Source organism: Rhea americana, unplaced genomic scaffold, assembly GCF_003343005.1.
Source record: "Rhea americana isolate MKP2758 unplaced genomic scaffold, rheAme1 scaffold_429, whole genome shotgun sequence".
NCBI classification, from domain to species: Eukaryota; Metazoa; Chordata; class Aves; order Rheiformes; family Rheidae; genus Rhea; species Rhea americana.
Window position 1 is genome coordinate 226147 of NW_028186567.1, and position 10978 is coordinate 237124.

The 10978-nt window shown below is 45.1% G+C and overlaps 1 protein-coding gene across 2 annotated transcripts; it reads right to left on the reverse strand.

Moving 5' to 3' along the window:
• Positions 1-1429: 1429 nt before the first annotated feature.
• Positions 1430-10877, reverse strand: CHTOP (chromatin target of PRMT1). Of its 2 annotated transcripts, none has more exons than XM_085315393.1 (6): positions 10672-10877; positions 9320-9401; positions 7672-7825; positions 4400-4583; positions 4095-4232; positions 1430-2744 (listed from the first exon to the last, which is right to left on the reverse strand). In XM_085315393.1, exons 2-6 carry the CDS (start codon positions 9382-9384, stop codon positions 2542-2544), a joined length of 744 nt encoding a protein of 247 aa, XP_085171519.1. In that variant the 5' UTR covers positions 9385-9401; positions 10672-10877; the 3' UTR covers positions 1430-2541. The 2 variants fall into 2 exon arrangements, with proteins under 2 accessions (XP_085171519.1, XP_085171518.1); XM_085315392.1 differs by having other exon boundaries at positions 4400-4586; positions 10672-10876.
• Positions 10878-10978: the final 101 nt, after the last annotated feature.

The window sequence follows — 10978 nt, forward strand, 5'->3', positions numbered from 1 at the left end:
CCCCTTCCCGCCGCCCGCTGCCCGCAGGCGAAGCCGGGGCACGGCCCCGCACAGCGCCCCGGCGGGGGGGGAGCGCGAGGGCGCGCACCCCCTCCCGGCGCGGACTGCTCCCCTGAAACCTGCCCTGCTGCCTCGGCTGAAGGTCTCCGAGGAGGACCCGAGGCTCCCCACGCTCGGGGGCTCTCGCTGGAGCCAGCACGCAGGAGAGTAACACGACACAGGCGCTTGCAAGAGCCAGGGAGATGCCTTCATCCGCAGCGCCTAATGAAACAGACACAGCAAGCAGCCRAGAGCCCCGGGAGATGCTCGGCTGCGGGGCTCCGAGGCAGTCAAGCACCATCCAGCGGCCGAAGTCAGATTCACAGCGCACCGCGAGCGTTTTGCGTAAGCTTTTGAGCTCTGCCTTTGCCCCAAGTACTTTCCCCACCTCTCATTTCCCATCATTTTTAACTACCCAGTTTCTTCGGAGCACTCACATCTACAAACATTAAGACTTGGCTGAGGAAGTGTAATTCAGGAARGAGACCAAAACATGGTGTTTTGGTGAAAGTGTTAACAGGTATTTCAGGAAAATGCAGGGAAGTATCAGCAGCTCAGGGTCCTCCTTAGAGTAGGGAACAGTGTAACCATAAAGGTGGACACAGCAGCACATCTAGCAAATAGACTCCCTGAAGCTACTCTTATCCCTTGAAAGTGTCCTGATAATTTTGGAAGGTTCCACATCTCAGCTCCAGCAGCAGATGCTAAAAGCTCCTCTCCTAAGCAGGCAACATTAAAAGCATCTCGTGAAGCTTTTCATCTTTGTAAGCAAAAAATTTGAGACGGCCACAGAGGCTCTCCCTGCCTTTTCAGATAGGGCCATTTAGCAGAACAGCCCTCTGAGAGCACAGCTGAYTGGAAGGCGACCTGCACTTCCACCCAGGGAGCTGCATCAGCGTGCAGGAGAGGGTAAGGAAACGAGCACGTCTGCAGCACCAACAGCACCGCCAGCTAGAGCGGTTACAATACCCAGACGCAAGGGGTTGTCGAGGAGGAGCGAGCAGCTATTCACCAGCCCTTTGTACTGTATTCCCTGTGCCAGGAGCAGCAGATGAGCAATATCCTGCATGCGGACGCTGTGAAGCAGCAAGGGCTGACCACTCCCACCTCAGGAGAACCGAGGTTTCGTGTTGCAGCCAGGCTCTGCCACCTCCCAGCCAGCGCAGATGAAGGCGCAGATTAGGGACTGCTCTGTTCCGGAGCACATTCCAAAGAGTGGTTGTGATGTCTCAGTCTTGCAGTGGAGGACATAAGCTCACTGGCTTCCTTTTGCTCCCTGTAAAGCAGATTCATCCCAGGGTACCGGATCAGAGACCAGCAGCAAAAGGCACTACATTGATTTGCAACATTTCAAGGGGGGAAAGGGGAAGAGAAAAAAAAAGTCCACATCATTTTTATAATTATTTCTTTGTTACAACAAACCAGAAATACAAGATTCCATTGAAACTGGAACAGTTCACAGAATGGCTGAACTTAAAACTTCAGGACAGGGGGAGGAGCAGACCCCTTCTTAATTTCCAAAACCAATCTGGGTTAAGTGCACACAGAGTTGGTCTGATTTGAAGATTCAGTTTTAGTTACACCGAAAGGTAACAGCATTCATTAACAAATGGATTTTGGACCCCATGTTTTAAAGAGACAGTTCTACCATGATTTTCTTTCACAAGGTGTATTTTATGTTCCTGCTTCTAATTTCTTTAAATAAAGATCTGTTCTTTTCCAGATCAGCATACAGAAACCACTGGTGCCATCCATTCAAAACATGATACAACAGAAATTCAAACTTTATCTAAAACAAACAAACCAAAAAAAGCCTTCAGCCTGAAAGTCCTCTGCACTACTTATTAACAGAATGCTAGCTATCAACAAAGAGGAACTTTTGGTACAAACAATAAGCTTGGCAATATCTACAGAAGAGCACTATACCTAAAACCTCACTTAACTGTTAGCCCTGCTGGGAGGAGTTTTGGTAGGCTTGCTTCAGAAGGGTCAAAACAAAACTGCAGGTGTAGGACTTGACCATTCAGTCACACTAAGGGATAATGCCTATCCCAAAACGTAACCATGAAGTGTAAGAGGCACAAACACATGACCCCACACCTTATATTCAGCACCAATGAGCACTTCACCTAAAGCAGCACAGACTGTGGCATGCATGCAGTGTTTCCCTTCATGCACATTAAAAAGAACCTTAGTAACCAGTGCTGCTTGGTTGGAGTATTGAACACATGCCAGCATTGATGTCAGTGGATTAACTGCAACAGATCTGTCACATTCTTGTCTGGAGTAGTTAGGAAAAAAATATAAAAAGAAACAATCAAAAAGTTTCATACAACACATAGTATCAAAATGTTAGAGGAACACACTAACATCTGATCTCTTGGTAGAACAGGGCTGCTCCCTATTCCTGTGGGTCCTTCCAGCATGAATCAGGGTTTCCATTTTTAGCTTATGGGTATTGACATACACACTAACTTTGACAACAGTCTCTCAGAATGACCTTCAGTCGTTTGTTTCTGGGTCTGTCTGAGCCATGTAAGCATCCAGCTCAGCATCGAGGTGTCCTTTTGTTTTAGACATGTAAGCATCTAATTGGTTGTCCAGCTGCTCCTTGGTCAACGCAGGACGTGCTGATCCTCTTCCTCGTCCTCTGCCTCTGCCACGACCTCCAAAGCCCCCTCTTCCCCGGCCTGCCATGCCACGACCTTACAATGAGACAAGATGACAGTTACATACTACACCACATAGAGCCTCAGGGTCTGGCAGAGTTGTGTTCCTCCAGAAGAGCTACTGCAGTCGCTCCTCAGAGCCTGGACAGCACAGCACGCTTGCAAGTGCTGCTTCAGCATCTCTAAGCTAAAGTCATACATAGTACCACTTAAGGAGCTACTCCAGTCTGTCTCCAAAGCCTGGGCAGTGCAGTTTTTGCTGAGTTAAAGTCGCTCTCCAGGCTGCTTCTGTTTCGATCTATAAACCCAAATGGACATTTGATCCACAACTATCTGCTACGCTCTCAGCTCATACTACCATCTCACCTGCTTGTATTCCATTTCCACCTACACTTTGCATGTTTTTCTTTCTGGTCATCCTTGTCATCCAATGCCTTCAGACCCGTGAGACAGCTACAAGTTTTTGGCAAAGTGGTAATGCTCCCAAGTATTACAAGCAAAATTTTACTACAAATACTTCAAATTTAGAGCCAGTTTCAGACTACTTCTGAAGCAGGACAGCAAGAGACCACATTGGTGAGTATTCATTCATCAGGCTAAAAAATATAGCTAAAGCTACAAACTAAAATTGTCAAGGAAAATGCACGTTCCTGAAGATTGGCCAAATGTTTCTAGGAGTTACAGCAATCTCAGTCACACGACTTTTGCTTAACAGAAAGAGCATTTGGCTAATGTTCTAAACAAACATCTGTGCAAAGCAATAACAATCCTACCATCAGCAGCTGTCTTCTGTACTTCCTCCTATACGCCTAGCTTACTCCAACCCTTCTCCGTTGTTGACAGTGAAGAGTTTATTTACCCAAGACTTGCTTCATATCAACAACTTAAATTTGAAGTCTGAATTTGAATAATCATCAAGGAAGCTGTTCGCTGGCATGTAGGAATTCAGGTTTTCTCCTGTATTAGTCTTCCCCATCACCCAGTAGCTATATTAAAAGCCTTATGGTTTACAGAGGCTAGATATAATTTGCTCTTTCAAATGTGAAAAGACAGTGCAGTCTTCTTCAATTCAGGAAAATACTGTTTCTACTACTATTCAAAGCATTAAGCAGCTATAGTGCTATCTGCAGCAGCAGACAACTTCACTGACACTCCTCAAAACCCTTCTGGCAACAGTGAAACAGCCTTATTTAGGCACAATGCTTGCTAAAATGCTTCAGAAAAGGAAGCCCTCCTTTAGTACTACACTTCCACTTCAAGAATGGAGAGGTTTTAAGTCTGGATGTACTTACATATGCTAACCTGAAACAGGAAAGTAAGAATTAAAATTTATTCTGACTTAACTCAGCAGCAATGTTCTCACTCCTGAAGTTTGTGCACACTAACCTCTGCCACCAAGACCTCCACGGCCCATGGCTCCTCTGCCTAGACCACCTCTTCCAGGGCCACCACGACCTCTAATGCCACCTCTTCTCAGGCCCATCCTTGGGGATATACCACGTCCTCCCCGAAGCAGACTCTGACCTTCAACAGAGTAAAGGAATCCAAGTCAGACAAAGAACTTTTTAACATTGAGCAAGATGTTGTATTAAGCAATGGTCAGAAGACAAAAGAATCAGTCAAGCTGTAAAGGAGGATGGCATCACTGTCTGCTCACACATGTAGCTGAATTGTGATTGCTCAGTACTCACCTCTGAGTGGGATTCCTCCTCTTAGCAGGGCTCTTGCTCCACGCCCACCACGCATGGCTCCTCGTGGCAAGCCTCTCTGCCCCATAGATATTCCTCTTCCTCCCATGGCTCCACGAGCAAGCGGTCCTGCTGGTCGGCCTAACCGTGCCTGGATGTTACTTTTACCGAGGCGCTGCTTTAAGCTCTTCTGGAATAGATTTTTAAAGAACAGGAAAGTCATGCAGCAATCCCAAACTTATAATGTGAAACAGTATAGCTAGAAGTGTCACAGATCAGCAATAAGTCTGTAGTGTGTGCACGCACATAAAGAGCCACCACCTCTCCACAATATACTCAAGTCTAGAAAGGGAAACAATCAAACTCGCTTAAGGGATAATTTGTGAAGGTCAGCGAACAAAGACCTTTCCCGGAAGAAGTCTACAACTTGAAGTATTTTTCTCCATTTTCAGCGGTGCTGCCCAGCACAAATCAACGTAGACACTTAATCCACAAGGCAGCCTAATATTGCAGTATCAGCAATTAGTTCAAGTAATCTCCTGAGACAGAAAGTAACTACCATCCCTAGTATACAACAAACTTTATCACCTGCTCTGAAGAGGCAGGTTTTTGTGCAACCTCATGCCATAACATCATCTCTACTGACCTACCGCTACAATCCTTTCCTGGCTATGCTTCCACAAAGACTAATGGACTGCTAGGAAACACATGAACGTTTCCACACACTTTAAAGAGAAAACTCTATATAGGAGGAAGTCATCCTCACAGGAGCAACAGCACAATAACGATCTTGGCTTGTACAGCTTTTACAGTGGAGCTTAGTGCCCTGCACAGCCAGACACCACAGGCTCCATCTCACAGGCAGAGCTGGCTTACCTTGGGACAGCATAGCTGCTCCTGTCCTCAACTGCCTGTACCAGAATTGATGCGAGGATACCTAAACTGCCAATTTAAATCTCAGTATGTTAACATACACCGGTATCAACAATCTGGTCTGTCTTCGCATGGCAGGCTATAGTCTCTGTAGCAACTGCTGAACCTCACGAAGAGCTCCCCCTGAAGCATGTAGGAACCTTTACAATTCTTGGTCCAAAGTAGTTAGGGCTACACAGATCAGTCTTTACCATAGGTTTCAAACTCACTTAAATTGACTGTTTGACAGCTTTACAAGCCTAGTTGACCCAAGTCAGTGAACAGCTGAACTGGTTCCTCTAAGAACAGTATCTTCTGTAGCTGTAATAAGATTTAAGTTTCACCGCCTCAGAGCTTAAGACATTAATTCACTTTTCCAACAGCTGCAGCAGTCTAAGATATTGGCATCTCTTTTCCCCAGCTTAGCTGGCAGAATGAAACTGGAAAGTATGTGCATCCAGTTCTTAAGTTTACATCACTTACCACAGCAGTTTAAGATACGTTGTTGGACTTTGCACTGAAAGAACCTAAGAGCGCTTGCCTTTCTGCTTTACTAGAAGTGCTCAGCATGGTAGCGTCTTGGTTTGCCCCAGCTACTAAGTAAATGCACGTCTAGAACCACAGTAAGTATAAAAGATTTTAGATAAACACAGCAGGTATATGTAAGCACATATGCACACAGATGTAGAAGATGCATAAAATAAACCCACAAAGCTAGCACAACCAATGCTCCACAGCAATTTGTAGTAGTACTTTTCTGAAGCACAGGTGACATCACTGAAATCAATGTTCCTCTACCCTTCTGCACATAGCACACCCAAAGGGGAAAAAGAAGGAGAGAAAAAAAAAAAAGTAGCATTCCTGGCAATAGCATGCATATTACTTGTGGAAAAACAAACTATGCACCAAAGCAACTTGCAATCTTCAAAGAACAACCTAACTGGATTTCCCCACAAGGCCCTTCCATAGTCCTCCCTTGCAATTATGAAGAATTTGGGGCAGTATTTAATTCTAGAAGATCCTGAAGTGCACCCATGCCAGATGTACAAATGAAACAGGTAGCAGAGCTAAGTCCAATGGTTAGTTCTTTCCTTTTCTTCCACAGCACCTCACTTTAGCAAGCAGTCACTTTACACTATGAATCCAGTTTAACTTACCACTTGTGACATTTTTTCTTAAAATTTCAACTTTTTTTTTTTTAAACAGTCATTTAGACTACCCACTTACACAGCATTTGTTTACAAACTCTGTAAGAATAACTGGCACTGCAGTCTGGTTTTCCAACAGAAATCTCAAAAGATCTTAGAATGCAGTTACATTCCTCTTTACCAGAGTTCCCAATGCTAGCTGTATGGCAGATTTAAATATTCCAGGTATTTGATGAAGCAGCTCAGCTAAAAACCTCTGAGGGCTTTCTACTGGTGTGCTAGATAATGTAGAAAACTGTATTTAACTACCACTGTAGTCAAGTCATGCAGTGCTGCCATTTAAACACAGTACACAGCTGCATACCACTTCCCTGCAGGTTTAAGTTTGTGCCCTACACGTACATTTTCAGAGAATCTTTCCAGCTTTTCCAATTAAACCAAAGGTTTACAATTTGCAATAATCCTTTCAGTCTCACAATGAAAAAACTCTAGTAAAATAGCTAATTGTCTCTTCTGTACATTATTTTTAATTACTGCTGTTGCATGGTTTTGCTCACATCAATCCCCTCCCCATCTTCCCTAAGTCCAGAGCTATGGATAAGCACATTGAGTACAGCAGAGAAGCCAGAGGCATTTGTCTTCTGTCCTACAGACAAAAGCCAATGAGGGCCTCACAGTAACCTACAGTACTAATCACCAAATATGGAATGATAAGGAGAATGTTACACTATTTCTTAGTTTAAGCAAGCCCTGAATTCTAGTATGTGCGTGCAATCAAAACCAGAGTTTTTTCATCTGCTCCTTGCAGGCAGCTGCTATCAAGGGAGTGCACCAAGAGAGGGTGGTGTTGGGGATGAGAGCAACCAGCCTCAGCTTCATAGTAAATACTGGAAACAATCTGCAGGAATTGCAACTGCAGCTAGATTGAGAGATGAAGCACTCAGCAGATCCAGAAACTCAGAAATGAGAACATTTCTCTGAAAAAATAGAGAGGAGAAATGAACAGCCAACACAAAAATGATTAACTCAGTAATATTAACTGTAAGTCACAAATCATTACTTAAGTGAAACATGGCATCTTCTGTTAGCCCCTTCTATGTCTCTCATCTTTTAATTTTCATGGACGTTTTTCAAAATCCACCATATCCTGAAAAACCATCACCTGGCAACAGGCATCATCAACTGGCTGCACTAGAATACGATACTTTCTCTCACCTGTTTAAGTTTCAAAGCAGCCTGGACAGAAGGTCTATTCTCCATCTGCTGGGCCAGTCTTCTGTTTCTGGCACTGGCTAGCTGCTGCTGCTGCTGCATGGTAGCCCGAATATTCACTGGCATCGGCTGTTTGTTCTTCAGCATGTTAGTAAAGCTTCAAGGTCGAATAAAATGGGTGTTTAAATAAAGCTTTATTATACACATTTATTGGCATTTCATGGTTCTCAAGACTGGATCTCCAGATCCCATGAACCTTATGTAAAGAGTGGTACTTGGGTCACATCATATGTGAGTTACGTATTCCTTGTTTTCCACAAATGTGCAAGAACTGGAAACTTAGAAATGATGTGGTGTATTAATTCAGAAGCGATAAAGTTTTAGGTTACTGATTTTAGAAATGGAAGAAGGAACGAAAACAAGCAATAAGCAGAGATGACCATGACAGATGAGAAAGGACACTGCAAATCAGTAGAAAAGCAAACTGAAATCTGACTGAAAAATCCAGAATAACCTTAAGTTTAGAAAACCGTTTAATGACTCAATGCCAAAAGACATCTTTATAAAAGACACTGCCCTGAGAACAGACTGGTATGTCTCTGGCACACCATGGAAGTGCTGCCATAAGACACACCACCCTCTGAGTGTATTCATTTACAAAAACCAGTTCATCTGGCAATTTCTTTGGCGCATGAAGAACCTTCTGCCTTTATGAGCTATAGGGACTAGAACATAAAACAAAATCGTAAGCTTCCTTAGCAGCAACCCATCAGCTTCCTACTGGGTCTTGGGAGCTACTCAAGACAGCAAAATAAAGCACTACAGAATGAATAATATGGACTGACCAAACCACAATAGGCAAGCAGGCATTCACTGCACCTCACTATTCCTCTTTGCTAGGATAAAAGGCAAGTACCAGTTCAAACTAAATCTCACTGCAGCACTTGCTGGAACAGGAACTGCATACAAATGATTCATTTTTCCCTGGCTTAATGATATTAACATAGTTAATCCRAGACTGATTAGTGAGAAAGCGAAATAAAACTGATGCACCACTGTTAGTWGTCATTACAGAACCACAAAAGCGTAATGGCATGGAAAAGCAGAAGGATATTCAAAAGAAGAAATAAAGAAATCAGCACCAAGAAAAGAGAGAGATGGAGATGGAGCAAAGCATTTGCCTCTTACAAGGCCCAAAACACTGTTAAAGGGCCTTTGGGCTTGTTTAATGGCCTGCTGCATGCCTCTTACAGGCCAGACCACATACACGTGTGTCTGCCTTGGACAAAGCAGCAAGCCTACTGCAGCTTAGGTAACATGCTACCATACTGCAGTATTAACTATATAAATGTAAAAACATGTGGAAGAAAAAGGGAGGGTGTGAGGTTCCTCTTTTTTGTTATAACACATCCCACCATATTTATGTGTTGAATAGTATAATATTAACTGCTATGGATAAATTTCTCCACAACAATTGCCCTTTTAACCTTGAGTACCACATTTGCTGCAGTTTAAGACAGAGGTGCATAGCCATCTGCTTGTTATAGTGAGGTTAAAACAGGGCAGAAACCACGCTGGTTTTTGGAAACCAGACAGTGATAATTAAGTAAAAAAAAATCTTATGAGCTGAAGCTGCTGTTGGCTTCCTCACCGCTCGTTCAGAGACATCTTGGTGGTGCTCTTTAGCACAACCTTCGGTGCTGACTGTGCAGCCATCTTCAGATCAAGAGAATCTGCAAAACACAGGAGCCTGATTTAAAAAGCAGCAGGAGAACTTGCATTTACTTGGTTAAACATTCAAAAACTTGCATTCCTTTTCATCTTTTTTTTTTCGGAAAGAGCCAAGAACCTGGCAAATAATACTCTATTGATGCTTTTCTCCAGTTTCCCAGGCTATTATTATGACACAGTAAGCTTAATAAACTAACAAGTTAYGCTATCTCTTATGGTTTTCTTTTCAGAAAGCAAAGATTTCCTGTTGGTAGAAGTAATACTGCAGAAATATAGTCCATCAGCAGCCAAGATGGCACCCAAACATCTTGTTTAGTACTGTGCCTAGTGACACTTCTACAGCTTCTAAGCAGTTAACATCAGTAAAACACAGAATCAGGTTTCCATCTTAAACAGATGCATACCAAACATTCAGTGATAAAATCTGAAGCTTATTCAAAGACTTCTTTTTCCTACAGAAGACCTATATACTTTCAAAATATTAGTCACAYCCCCCTCTTACTATCTTTTGATTGCCATAGCTGAGCAGGACAGGGGTAACCTACATATGTTTGCACAGTTACTTCAGCTTCTAAGAATGTGATAATCTAATAGGCAACTCACCAGGGGTCACAATGCAGCTCTCTAATACAAAACGTTGTCACATTGCTCATGAAAGCAGCAAAGGGATTTAAACTCAGCTGCTATTATCTTTGGATCAGACTGCCAGTTTTAGCAGTGATGACTACTACTTAAAATGTTACAGACCACAGCTCAAACCCGCTAACCGTGGCTCATTTTTATTAGTAATGCATCTAGCGCTTAGATGACTGGCAAAAGCACTTACCCTCAAGCTACTAGTAACAAATAACATTTTTACGATTCTACAGTCCATTCAGAAATTGAGCTAATAGCGTGCAGCACCACTTCCCCCTCCCAAGGCAGAGAARATAAAAGGTATCTCAAAATATGCGTTTTTCCCCGGCCCACGCGAACTCCACACGATAGCTGGCAAGGAGACCTCGCTGACAGGAGCCCACCGAGCAGCTGGGGYGGACGGCGCCCGCCGAGCACTGGGCCCGGGGAGCAGGGCGAGGCCTGGCCCTGCCGGTCCGGCCCCAGCCGAGCCACCTCCTGAGGTGTCCCGGGGTGAGGGTGGGGGACGAGCCCAGGGGAAAGCGCCGTATTTCCCCTCACACGCGGCGGGGACCCATCGCCTGAGGCCACCCCGCAGAGAGGCGGCCGACCCCGGGTTCGGCCGCAGAGGCCTCGGCCAGAGCTGGCCGCTCTTACCGAAGCAGACGGTCGCCAGGTCTCCGGTGGGGGCTGGCTGGATAGCTGACAGGTGGGTGGGCGCGGTGCGGGACTCGCTCCGGTCCCCTCCGCCCGCTCCCGCCGCACTCGAACACCCGCGACAAAATGGCGGCGGCGGCAGCCGCAGCGGCAGCACCCTCCCTCTTCCCCCTACCGCCCGCGCCGAGACGGGCAAAATGGCCGCAGCGCCGCAGAGGGCGCAGGCGCCAGGCCGCGCGCCTGACCACGCCCCCTGCCGGCGGGGGGGCGGGGGGACGAGCTGTGACGCGCGGGCCTCCCACCTCGA

Bases quoted from the DNA above. Each gene is read 5' to 3' on its own strand.
- CHTOP (XM_085315392.1), bottom strand. From the start codon at position 9,384: ATGGCTGCACAGTCAGCACCGAAGGTTGTGCTAAAGAGCACCACCAAG. The intron at 4,587-7,671 runs GTGAGAGAAAGT...AATCTATTCCAG, and splicing joins CTGCTTTGAAACTTAAACAG to AAGAGCTTAAAGCAGCGCCT. The intron at 2,745-4,094 runs GTTAGTGTGCAC...TCTCATTGTAAG, and splicing joins TGGAGGTCTTGGTGGCAGAG to GTCGTGGCATGGCAGGCCGG.